At 39.5% G+C, this 13,610-nt stretch overlaps 1 protein-coding gene across 1 annotated transcript in view; it reads left to right on the top strand.

Moving 5' to 3' along the window:
- ECT2 (epithelial cell transforming 2) overlaps positions 1–13,610 on the top strand; it is a 113,592-nt gene that overhangs the window by 78,700 nt on the left and 21,282 nt on the right. The window contains exons 11-13 of the mRNA XM_085854424.1: positions 5,547–5,686; positions 5,874–5,993; positions 11,863–11,931. Of these exons, the coding sequence (XP_085710550.1) occupies positions 5,547–5,686; positions 5,874–5,993; positions 11,863–11,931 (329 nt within the window). The remainder of the gene's footprint in view (positions 1–5,546; positions 5,687–5,873; positions 5,994–11,862; positions 11,932–13,610) is intronic.

Genomic DNA, 13,610 nt, shown 5'->3' with positions numbered 1-13,610 from the left:
GGAGAAAGGGGAAACACTAACATCAGAGCAGAGGGAGAAAGTAAACTGAGACAGACAAACAAGGGATGCAGGTAATGTTGAGGGGTAGGGGAGAATGCAAAGGATGTTCAAAATGGATACATTAGGAAAATTGTGTTTGACCAGTGTGATTTTTGCGTGTCGAGTATCGACTAAGCACTGGGATGAGGGGCAAAATTTTGGTGTCCTGTCTGTCTACCCTACGTCACAGTCTCCTTTTCATTGTCCATCTACCCGACGTCACAGCGTTCTATCGCATCTATGTTCGACTCACTCACATGCCACTCACTGTCTGATCTTAATTAATCCCACCACACTATTTTGTCAAAACTTTGTCTAAGATACGGATTCCTGTTTTCGCATCTATGTTCCATCATAATTACACAATGGCTCGACACACAATGCATGGACTTCCACTTGTTGTCAAGGTCTGAAGAGAGGGAAGAGCTCCTGCCTGTCAAAAGGATGAGAGTTGTAATCATGGCAGAGGGTGGAGTCATCAGCAAAGAGATAAAGAGGATTTTCTAGAGTCAGTGGGATCACTGATGAAGATTGGGAATAATATGGAGCCTAGAACACTGCCTTGGGTTACTCCAGCCTTGACAAGGAGAGGAAATGAAAGGGTTCCGTTGAGAACCACACATTGTTTACGAGAGTTGATGAAGTCAGTAATCCAAGAGTGTAGTTGGCCTTGGATTCTATAGGCAGACAATTTGGAGAGCAAATCAGGATGCGGAGACGGCATCAAAAGATCGAGATATGTCCAGAGAGACGGCCCTGATCTCATGTGTGATATTGAGGGCGTCCACCATTGTTGGGAAAGTGGTAGCAGTGAACAGGTCTGTCCAAGGTAGAGTTACCAGGTCTGAATCTGAATTGATCATCTGAGATAAGGCTGTTGGAGAAAAGGAATGACCTTATATCAACTGCGATGATGGATTCCATGACCTTGCTGATGATTTCAAGTATCGTAATCAAATTGGGCTGAAGTGAAGGGGATCCGTTTTTGCACCTTTTTCTGTAATGCTGTGATGTTGGCTGATTTCCACTTTCCCAGCTGGATCTAGGAGACCAGTCCTGAAGTGTTAAAAAATTTTAAAATTAGAATTGACAAAAAAAAAAAAAAACCCGTGAGAGCACGAATTGTGAATGTTGAAGTAGGTCTTTATGACCCTTGAATACCTGTGGTCTGCGAATAGTGAGGTCCAACTCCTGTATTGTGCTGTCTGTCAGTGTGAAAGCGACGTCGCATCACCCATGCTAGTAGAGAACCAACAACATGGCAAGTGCTCAGTCGATGCCATGTTGCTTTATCGCCCAGTCTCCCGCGTTGCACCGTGTGGTCAAATATCTCTTATAATACCAAGCTTGCACACTAAAAACTCGGCTCGCCGTCACACGATCCCGATGAAATTGGTGTGGCACTTAGCGGACATGCCAACAATGTTTGAGAAGTCATGGCGTTCCATATTACCACTTGCATTTTGCACAATGCGTATTTTTGTCATTCCCCATGTACGGTCTGTCGTCTGCTACCAGCAATGTTGTACTGCTATCCCGTGCATTTGCACGGGTATCGCTAGTTGAGTTTATTTTACTGTGCAGTTTTTTTGCATCCAACTTTCAAGAAGCCCTTAACCATGAGTATAAAATGTGTTGCAACTACTCCTGTAAGTACTCCAGTCAAGAAATCCTGTCAAGCCATGGAAATGGATCTTATTGAGCATGCAGAGTGTGCAGTATGCAGAGCAACAACACAAAAATTGTATGTTTGTGTACATACAGTGCCTACTAACCCCCTTTCAAATTTTTCACCTTTTGTTGCTGTCTAGCTTTGAATTAAATTGCATTAAATCTGATTTTTTTTTCCTCAACTTTATTTGCACATTGTAACTCACAACTTCCGAGTGAAAAACAAATTCTAAAAATTTCATAAAATTAATTAAAAATACAAAACTAGAATATCTTGCTTGGATAAGTGTCCACTCCCCTTGTAATAGCAACTGTAAATTCGCTCAGGTGTAACGAATCACCTTCAAAATCACACACCAAGTTAATTTGTCTCTTCCTGTGTTAAATTGCAGTGATTCTGATTATTTCAGATTTAATATCAGTTGTTCCTGTAGGTTTGCTCTGCTGTGTAGTCCATTTCACAGCAATGACTCAAACATGAGCACCAAGGAGCTTTCAAAAGACCTCTAGGATAAAGTTGTGGAAAGGCACAGACCAGGGGATGGGTATAATTTTTTTCAAAGGCTGTGAATATCCCTTGGAACACAGTCAAGACAATCATTAAGAAGTGGGAGGTATATGGAACCACCAAGATCATGCCTAGATCAGGCTATCCCTCAAAGCTGGATGACCAAGCAAGGAGACGACAGATCGGAGAGGCCACCAAGAGGCCAATGGCAACTTTGAAAGAGCTACAGGCCTTTATGGCAAAGACTGATCACTGTGTGCATGTGACGACAATATCCCAAGCACTCCACAAGTCTGGCCTGCATGGTAGGGTGGCAAGATGGAAGCCATTACACAAAGAAGGCCAACCTTGAGTCCTGTTTGAGGTATGTACAAAATACCACTGCAGAGATTCTGAAGCCATGTAGAAAAAAGTTTTGTGGTCTGATGAAATCAAGGTGGAACTTTTTGGCCTAAATGCAAAACGTTGCATTTGGCGCAAACCCAACACAGCACATCACCCAAAGAATACCATCCCTACTGTGAAGCATGGTGGTGGCAGTATCATGTTATGGGGATGTTTCTCATCACCAGGGAACCTCTCAGGATAGAAGGGAAAATGGATGGAGCAAAATGCAGAAAAATCCTGGAGGACAACCTGCTGCCATCTGCAAGAAACTTGAAATTGGGACGGAAGTTCACCTTTCAGCATAACGACCCACTGCACACAGCCAAAGCTACACTGGAGTGGCTAAGGAACAAAAAGATGAATGTCCCAGTCAGAGTCAAAAAAGATGGAAGATGAACAAAAAGTGGCCCAGTCAGAGCCCCAGCCTAAATCCAATCGAAAATCTCTGGCATGACTTGAAGATTTCTGTCCATTAATGCTTCCCACACGACTTGACTGAGCTTGATAAGTTTTGCACAGAAGAATGGGCAATATTACCCAATCAAGGTGTGCAAAGTTGGTAGAGACCTATCCCAACAGACTCACACCTGTAATTGCTGTCAAAGGTGCTTCCACCAAGTATTAACTTGAGGAGGGGGTTGGGGGGTGTGTGGGGGTGGACATTTATCCAACCAAGATAGTCTAGTTTTGTATATTTATCATTAATTTTCTGAAATTTGTCAAATTTGTTTTTCACTTGGAAATTGTGGGTTATGTGGGGTAAATAAAGGTGAAAAAGTCTGATTTGATGCAATTTAATTCCAGGCTACAAGGCAATAAAAGGTGAAAATTTTGAATGTGGGTGTAGACTTTCTATCGGTACTGTATCTACTGTTTCAATTGTTTTGTATTGATTTATTTAATTTTTCTTTCTCATATTTACTTGAGTGAAAGCCAAGTTAAGTGAGGGTGACCAAATGTTTTTCCCTGGTAACGCGCACCCTCCCTCCCCCCCCCACCCATTATAACACTATATGGGAAAATCCTGTCCAAACGTTGTTTCATATAACCTTGCAGTTCTTTGGACCACATCCATGCCATAAATTGGCAACTTGTTGTTTTGCAATGAATCTATTCGTAAGTTGTTAAAGTTTTTTTTTTAACGTTTGTTGATGACATGACTTTTGAGTGGAGGGCAAAACAAGCTGAGCTGTTGTATTGTGAGGTTGAGTGTGTTGGTCATGGTGTTTTGCCATTGTGGTCATTCTGGAATGATTTTGGGGAAAATTGCTCCATTTGTTGCATTTGCACGTGCGTATAATGACCAGAACGTCATTTGGTGGTCGTAAATTGACAGATGTCTGGTGAAGACATTTTCAAAAATTACAAATTGGTGCTCATGAGTCTACGACGCTTCAAATATTCATCTGGACTTTTAACAGTTCACACTATGGTTCCTTTTTACAGAAAGCTAAGCTGGTGCGTGTAAGAGCAAAACGACAGATGGCTGCAGGTTAACAGACCGGAAGATCAAAGGGGAACAGCTAAACAGGGACATCACATGCGAGTGGATGAGGAGCAGAAAGGGAAAGGGGTAAAATGAGCTTTATCGATTAACAGTTAGGATACCATCAATTTTATGTAGATGATTGACATGTCTGATGCCCATTTGCTTCTTTTGCTTTGGTTGCCTTTTCTCAGCAGCAGATTTCAAGCAGCGACACCTCCCTTGAGACTACTTTTTAATAATGTGCATTTTATTGCTCTCGAGGTGGCATTCACACCTGTTATTGCAGCAAGGACATTGGCAAAGCTGTTCTCTGCTGTCTTTCCATGTTAAAAATGAAATCTGGTGATTAATATCACTTTTGTAAGTTTGTCTTGTTACCTCGACCACCTTAGTACCACTTCCAGTTTCAAGTACTTTCATCCAGAGTTTTGGTTCACAAGCTAAAACCTTTACTTGTACTTGCTTGTCATCTCATTTTCACCGTCGAGTTTCCGTACTTAGAATTACACCTGTGAATAATATGATTGCCTGCAATTGTATTGGCTTTTCAATGATGTTTGCCAGATTGATTATAGAAGATGATCGGTGGGTTCACTTGATTTTTCGTTTTTCTTTTTTTGTAGTGACAAATTGAGTTTGTGTAAATTAACTGGATTGAAGTCATGCTCCAAGTATTGGGCCAGATGTTGATTTGTTTCATTTTTTTTATTTTTTAAAATTGATTTCCAAGGTCTATTTTGAAGGATTTAGCATCGAATCCTCCAATGTGATGGGGAACTGTTAGAAATAATGCTGTCCTCTGCAAAATTGTAAAAATATTTTTCCAAGGCGATGACATTACTGAAAACCAAGAAAATAATTTGGACTAAAATGCTGCCGTGGGGCATGCCAGCCTCCATCGATGGAGTTGTTAATGTGGGGTGGGCACAAGGGGGGAGGAAGGTTAAGGGACAACTGAGAAGGACAAGTTGATGTCATGCGAAGGTGAAATGTGCCAGAGTAGTGACATGTTGATATATCCAGTATATACAAAGTGTGGCATTGAGATTTACCTTTTTATCCTTACCATTTCCCCAATTCTTTGCAATGTTGTATTATCACATCTGTTTTATGTTGATCATCTTTGATTCATTCTTCACACAAAATGTGTCATCAATACGTGACTTTCGAAATGAGGTAATCCCTCCCAAATGCTCGAATCGTAGAAACCCCAGGAAATGGCGGTGTTTGGGGCACCCTAAAGTACATAATGTGCGAGATAAGGATCATTATCTAAAATCACTCACAAAGCTACTAAAATAAGCTGAAAATACTTGGAAAACTTTCTCATCTCACTGAATGAGCAGCTGCCCATACTGCAAACTCCTGACCATGTGGGTCAGTCCATGGTTTGAGTGAATGAGCATGTGTGTTTTGCTTCTGGTGCCAATCACGTTGCCATTGATGCCCCAGAAACTACGTGCAATGGGAGACAATCTGTTGGTGGGAAGCCAGCAAATGCTTCTGCCAAGTTGTCTCCACGCTTCCAGGTGTCCATGGAACTTCTGCAAACTGAGAGCAATTATGTGGAGATCCTCACAACCATCATTGAGGTTTGAAATGTTTCTATCAGGTTTATTCTGGTTTAAAATTGTCACAAGACCTCAAGCTGTGGTACTGTTGAGCAAGGGATGGATACAAATACCCTTCTGAATATTGCGTTTTAGTTTCAAATTTCTCTCATGCTCTCTCCCTGGTGCGGTTGTGTCTGGTCATGTTTATCCTTGTCTTTGTCTGTAGCTTTTCAAAGAGCCACTGGAGAAAGAGCGGCAGGTGGGAGGGCCCATCCTTGCACCAGAAGAGATTAAAGCCATTTTTGGCAGCATTCCAGAGATATTGGAAGTTCACACACACATCAGGGTATGCACACCTTTTTTTTTTTTAATTATAAAAAAAAAATTTCTACACTTTTTTGAGAAATGTTTAAGCTCATCGAAATTATGGAATGGCTACTCATTACCTGGAAATCTATTTGTAAGAAAATGTTTTTGCTGATTTGGCTGTTTTTCCGGAAGCGGTTTTGCCCGAGGAATTGGAAAGACATTCTGTAGCATCTTTCTTTGTACCTCGTCCCCACCATTTCAAGCTGGTTGAATAAAGTTTGTTTATCTTAATTATTGTTCCACATCAGTGTCAACCCTGCACGGCAGCCAAGTTGATTGTTGACTCTTTACACTCTCCACCACTGGTTGTTACAGCAAGACTTGCTTGTTTACTGCATTAGTTACATACTATTATAGATCTTATTTGTTGATAAATTTATTTATTTGCGGTTCTCACAATGTTACATGGAAAGTTTGTGGAAACTTAAGATCACGATGTTTTGTGATCTTAATGCCAATTAACAAGTTTTGTAACTTTTCTGTTTGGTGTCTTATGTCTTAACGTAGAGGTTTATAAATTCCTCTTACATATGCTCCAAATCCTGAAAAGCTTTTCTCTCTTATGGATGCAAGTGATCCCTCACTGTGAAGAACGATGGAAATGCAAAACAAATTTTCTTTTCATAACACTCCACCACCAAGGGATAAAGTGTCCATTACATAAAAACACTGTGGAAGAAAATATGTGTTATCAACTCGAGATAAAAGCATCTTTTTCTTTTTTGGGAGCCTTTTGTTTTATTTCTTCATTTTTGGAGGCAATATATTTTAAAGATTTGTTTGGAATGTTGTAATTATTTTTATTTCTATTTTTTTGCTCTTTGGGGAGTTTGTGTATCATCTCATCATTGTCTCCTCTTATCTACTTCTGTTCTTTCATCTAAATGTTGAAAAGACTATTTGATTACACATTTCATGCCAGAAACGGCAGGTTAAAAGTGCCACTTTCTTCTACATGCTGAAAATTATGTTAACCCTTTTAACCCTGAGCTCCTTGGCATTTCGGCTTCCCCACTCTGGGATCCCTGGAGAAAAGTCTGGCCACTCGGGAAGATGGAGTTTTGAGGAGCGGCTGGTGAAACAGCCGCTCGGGTTCAAAGGGTTAAAAGATTATTCAAGCCTCCCCGTAGCTGTTTGTTTTATAATTAGTGCCCACAATTTTTGATGGTACCCTCTAGTTTCTGAGACCCCTTGTAGTAATAGCCCCCCATTTTTATTTCAGTTAATTTTTTTTTACTCCTCCTCTGCCAATTTCCGAGCTGTATTTAGGACTTTCGAACTTTTGGACTTGGCCAGCTCAGACTTTCGGAATGAAATTTGCATCAATAATGTGAATATAAAGTATGTTTGATTGACATAATTTGTTAAATTTTGACCTAATTTTTAAGTTCATCACCGAATTGTAGACGTTTTAATATTTTTCACCATAACTTGATGGAGGTTTATCCGATCAGAATGAAATTGCCCTCCATAGATATGCCGAGACAAGGCGCATTTACGCTTAATTTACATCATAACTCCGAGTTAAAGGTGAAGGTCAATTTTTTTTTTTTTTTTTGCCAATGCGGAGTCTCAAAGACCGCTTGGCCTTTCAATATGTTTTTGCATCATAATAGTGGATCTGCACTGAAGTTGTAGACATGATATTTGATTCGTATCCTTGACCTATTTTTTTGGATTGTGATCTAATTAATAAAAAGCACCTTTTTGATCATAACTTGAAAAATTTTCCTCATTTTTATAATGTTGAGTTTTATGGATAGAATGTAGATGGGTACACATTTTCTTAATTTATACTCTATCCCTAAATGTTGATGGTCAAGGTCATATGGCAGTCTGCAAAAAAAATAAAAAGAAATAAAAAAGGCCATCCTTTAATCGCAGGCACTGGGAGAGGCTTTATCCTTGGTGATCGCTTTGCGATCGCAGATATCTAGTTCTTCTTCTGTTGTCTTAATTTATTTTCTATTACTTTTCATATTCCATTCCTACTTTTTCTGGATAAATGGATAACATAAATATCTGATGTGAGATGTGAAATTGTGTTTTCTGAGTGTGCAGTAGTGTATGTTGCTTGATGTGATGTATGTTGCCAGCTTTGTAACATTTAGTATCAGGGTGAATAGCATCCAGTGAACAGGGAGGAATTTAAAATTGATACCAAACTGAAGAATACCTCTCCCTCCTCTCTTCTTCCTCTCCTTTGTAAAAGCAGCTTAGGCTGTTTTGTGAGCTCAAAGCTTACACCTGCTGTTGGCTTCAGGTAAACAAACCCAGCATAGATCCATACATAGTTTACCTTGATCCTCGGGGTGTTTGTGGCTGTTTCTGAATATAGCCTAGTGTTGCTCTCACATCCAATCCATCATTCTACATCCAATGTTGTCACAAGCTACAGAGCTCAACTTTTAGTTTATGAATTGTTTTTGAATTTCCTCAAATGAATATCCTAAAATGTAATGCCAGTGATGCAGCTCAAAGCAAGATTCTCTTCTCAAGAAGACACACAAATTCAATTTTCAGATTAATGTTGCTTCCACCCTTGGTCATCAGACTTTGCTTCTTGTCAATGGTGTACCAAGCGTTGTAGTTGTGACGCAACAACCATCTCGGTTATAAACTTTACCAACTCTTTTTTTTTTTTTTTTTTTTTTTTTTTTTTTTTTTTTCATAGAGCATGTGGCCTGAAGGTGAAGGTTTATTAAAAGAGGAAATAATCGAAGCTCACTTTGACCACCAGATCACATGTCTGGTTTTTAGCAGTTAGCACCCTTGCATTATTGGTATGCCTCAGCTTTTCCGGTTGGCAGAAGGTCTCCTTTTGTTTAAGCTCTGGATCGTCCTTCGTCTTGATGATTAGTCAAGTGTGAACTAGTCCTGCTCAAGGCTGGTAACTTGTGAAAATTCACATGTCAATCAACGAATGATGAAAGTCAATCACAAGACTGTAAATATCACAAGAACGAAAAAGGAAGTAGGCTAATAAGGGATAAATTATTATTGATATTTACCCTGGGTTTGTGAAATGCAATGCAAGGGCAAGTGTTTGGTTCAATCTGTCTACATATGTCAGTGTGCGATCGAGCAACTACTCAATTTCAATTTAATTGTATATTTTTGTACATGAGAACATGAATCGAAACATGAAAATGATATGAATCTGCAGTTTAGCAGTACTTTAAGCCCAGTGTTGGCTTAGTGATTAGAGTGGCGGCTTGGGATCCTAGGGTCCTGAGTTCAAGCCCCGTTGGCCACTGAATTAAAATACACCAGGAGGTTGACTCAGCCTGTCATCCTTCCGAGGTCGGCAAAATGAGCACCAGTGTACTGGTAAGGGGAACACTGTATCAGCGGCATAGCCACATCCCAACCAATGATGCAATCAGCAGCCACAGGCTGCACTCGATAGACAAAGAGAGAGCAGTACTTTGGCTCTGAACTTAGCAAATTGTATGGAAATTTGTCGTGATCGCACGTGCAGAGAGGGGTGAGGTAATTGTATGTCTGTCTGTCTCTGCCTGCCGGGCATTCCCGGACAAAATTGAAAATCATTCCAAACAAGAAACTTACTGTTTCTAAGGATGTTTTATAAAGGACACAAACAGGCACGAATAATTAATGCAATGTGTTAAATAAGGGGGTGAAAAATCCACTGCATCAATGGCGGTAAACCTCCGGAAAAAGTTTTGTTTTAATCTTTCTCCAACTTCCAAAACCTTTATTTTATTTAAATTTAATTATATGCTTTAACACTGCAGAACACAAATCTCCATTGTTGGCACTTCAAAAACTTCTTGTTTATCAGTACTTGAACAAAATATTCTATCATCTTGAGCAATCAAATTTGCCGTTTGCGCTATCAGCCTTTAAGAATATCGAGATTCGGACAAAATTGCGGCTTATATAAAATGTACATCATGCTCAGAAACGTAAAGCAAGAGCTTAAATGACCCTACTCATGTTCTCTTTCTGAAGACTGCTTGGGGTAAGGTGTTTTATGAACTCTCGGGTTTTGAATGTTCTATTTGGGTGCAAGTCCGCATTGTTTATTTCTTATTTTCCAAGTTGTACAAGTTATCCTTGTCCAGGCTCACACTTTGGTGTTGTTCAACCATATTTGAGGCAACTACCTTTCCAAAGTGGTATGTGTAATACCTGTCTTGGAAAGCATATCCTCCGTTTGGGTTACAAAATCTCATGTTGTTCTAGCAACCCCATACCAGATAACTTTCCAAAATCATGTGTGTCTTCCCTCCAGAATTTCCAGCAAGCAATGCACCAAAATCTCTTGTTATCCTCAATTCTGACCCATGGTCTTTATTAGCCACATTAATAATCTTTCTTAACCCAACTATGTTACATTGCCAGTTTGTTTCATACACTCCTCCCATTCCTCTTATCATGTTTGTTCATACCTTTGTTGCTTGTTGCACCATTAGTTCTACCTTGCTCTTCCATGAGTTTCGTTCTTGTATATAGTCTATATATAGGCAATGTCTGAGGATTTTCGGAATGAAATTTTGTTTCTCGACCAGGCTCCCTGGCACTATTCTTTGACGATGACTTCTGGAGTGATGTCTTCCCAGATATTCATTTAACGTGAATCGGTCATTACAGATGTATGTATACGTACAGGCCTTTTGATTATACACAGGTTACAGTGACTAACGCTGCCCTCAAAAGGAATGTCCCCAAATTGATCACACAGTTAATTAATAGAAAACAAAAAGCATTGACAGTGCTGTCAAAAATAAATTTGAATGGAATATCCCATTGTGGCTTGGTTTCCCTTTTTGGCATTCCCATTTGAGCACTGGACCATGAATGGATAATACCAACTGCCTCAACCTCATGTTATATATATATATATATATATATATATTTTTATATATTTTATATATATATATATATATATATATATATATATATATATATATATATATATATATATATATATATATATATATATATATTACACTGTATTTATATTTATTCAAATACCACCTCTTCAACTCTTGGAGGGAATCCACTCCATGTTGATGACTGGCATTGAGCCAGAAAAGCATCGGTGAATTCATTCTCTTGTAGTGGGGGGGGGGGTGTCGGATGGGTTTGACAGGATAGTAGTTGGCATCACCAAAAAATAGCTATCTCATGGTTGCCTTTTGTAAATTGAAGAAATCGGTTCACATGATGTATGCAAAATGCCTGGTCAAGTTGTTTATAGTCCAGAAACGAATCCTTAAAATTGTCAACAAGCAGGTCAAAGCATCGAGGGCTACAAGCGTAGTTATGCAAGACTCGCATGGAGATACCCTTGGTCCTCTCCAACTCCCCTGTCCCCGCACAAAATTTGTTTTTTTGCATGCAAACTCGGATTGGTTTTGCACCCTGAAAGCGACTCCAATTGTTGATTGAGAAATTTGCTGCTTTACAAAGATGTGCAATTCAACATACACTTCACCGAGGTCAAATTGTTAGATAGAGATAGAGATTGTATTGTTTGTACCTCTGAAGTTTGTGGAGAGTGTGGCCTCTGACCACTCACTGCTCAATGCTGTGGAACAGATTTTAAGTGTGGCATTGGTGTATTGGGTTTTCTTCAGCATATCCTGTCCTGTCCTATTTTTTGAAACATGTTGGGCATAGCCATGTTGTAGTGCTTTGGGGCCAAACATGTTTGAAGATTATAGTAATCGTGGCACTGGTCTTTGGCTTGTTTGCAAACCTGTTAACTTTATAGGCATGCAAAATATTTTGTTGGACTACTTCTGACCTACCCAGACAACTGACCTTTTATTTTGGGACTTTGCTTAAAGTTTCTCTTGCTGCAATACATTTCTCAGGTGGATTTGCAAGAGGTGATTGCAAACTGGAGAGAGGAAAGCAGCATCGGTGAAGTGATCATTAAGCATGTAAGTGATTTGATATGCCATATTTGCTCTCAGAATGATTGGATTGGTGCAAGGACAAAAGCATTATATTTAACATTTATCGGTCATAACAACGGACTTTCCTATTTTATTTTATTTTTTTGATGCTCATCACAACTGTCTTTCCTATTTCATTCTTTTTAATGCTTTGATTTCTCATTGTTGCCCTTGGTTTGAAAAGGGCACATTTCACTCAATTTGGAGACAAATTGTCGCTGACATTGGAACTTGTTCACATGCTTGTCACTCCTACAGTCTCCAGTTCTGTCTTGGTGCTCTTATCACAACCAGTGTATTTTCTAAGATTTAATATCTTTCCCACTGAGTCATCTTTTGTCTATTAAATTTTTAAATCGAAAAGGCACAACCAACCATCAAATATAAATCGGCTGTACTCTACCAATTTGCTGCAACTAATAAAGAGCAGGCTGGGTTGCTGAAAGTTGGTAGAGTCGAGTTTACTTCTAATTGTTTGTTGGCTCTGCCTTTTGTACTAAAATAGATATTTCCAACCACATTAATCTCACGTCTGTGTTTGTATATGTATATGTATGTGTACAGACCTTTTGATTATGTGCTGGCTACAGTGATGAATGCCGTTCTCAAAATAAATGTGTCCAGTTAATGTCCCCAAATTGATCACACAGTTAATAAATAAAATACAACACTGACATTGCTGCCAAAAACAAATTCGAGTAAAAATGTTTGGAAGAGGGAAATATGTGTACAGTGTAGCTTTCCGAATGCTCTCGGACTGCATGGTTTGATTGTCATCCCCCCCCCCAAAATAATCGCTTTCAGCAGTGGGTGAGGAATCACCCACTCCCACCCCATCCCGACATCTCCTCTCCCACACCTCCCTTCTCTTGGTCATTAATTTCACATGCAAAGTGCCCAAATTAATGTAACCTCAAGGCCTAGTATGTATGTATTGTTGCGTAAGAGGCTCACAAACGTGATGTATGCCACAGTGCTGAAGGTCCCACGAACAGCCAAGCACTTTTTAAACTCGCTATCCATCATGTGGTGATGGTTAACTGGTGGCGTATTCACCCACAATGCGTACCTGATTAAAGCAATGGCGATTTGAAGTGTTCGGGAAAATTTGGAACGAAACCTCGCTTAAGATGTAGGATTGATTGATAAAATTATTAGGGATGGGGGAGGCCAAGCCAAATGATAATGGAATGAACCAGTGAGTATAGGACACAATGAAAGGGCAAATTGGGGAGTCTCAACAAGAACAGAAATAGGAAATCAATAAACCCAACTCCGATGGCACCAACGAAATATGGAACAGACACACCTCAACAAAAGGGAACACACGCGCCTTTCTAATAGCCCACAAGACCTCACCCTGTCTTGCGATATGGAAGGTTGTTACACATGCAATCTTATCCCTCGTTATACTGTCTATATGTTACATATGCTGCCTCCTCAGCATCACTGTGTTAAAACGATTTGATTAGAAGTAGAGACTAATCTACTTGGACACAGACCATTCTATCTTGGCTCGATCTACCTGTACTTTAGATTTCGTACTGTACTCAATCTACCTGTACTAAATCTTTAGATTTCGTAAGTAACAAGCAGTCATAGACTGGTACTTACGAAATCGTCAACTTGACCTCTGACCTTGTCTAATAAAAGCTGTCTCTCGA

Source organism: Eptatretus burgeri, chromosome 14, assembly GCF_056783735.1.
Source record: "Eptatretus burgeri isolate ZD-2024b chromosome 14, Ebu_testis_v1, whole genome shotgun sequence".
NCBI lineage: Eukaryota > Metazoa > Chordata > Myxini > Myxiniformes > Myxinidae > Eptatretus > Eptatretus burgeri.
This window is presented reverse-complemented; position numbering and strand designations above follow the sequence as displayed.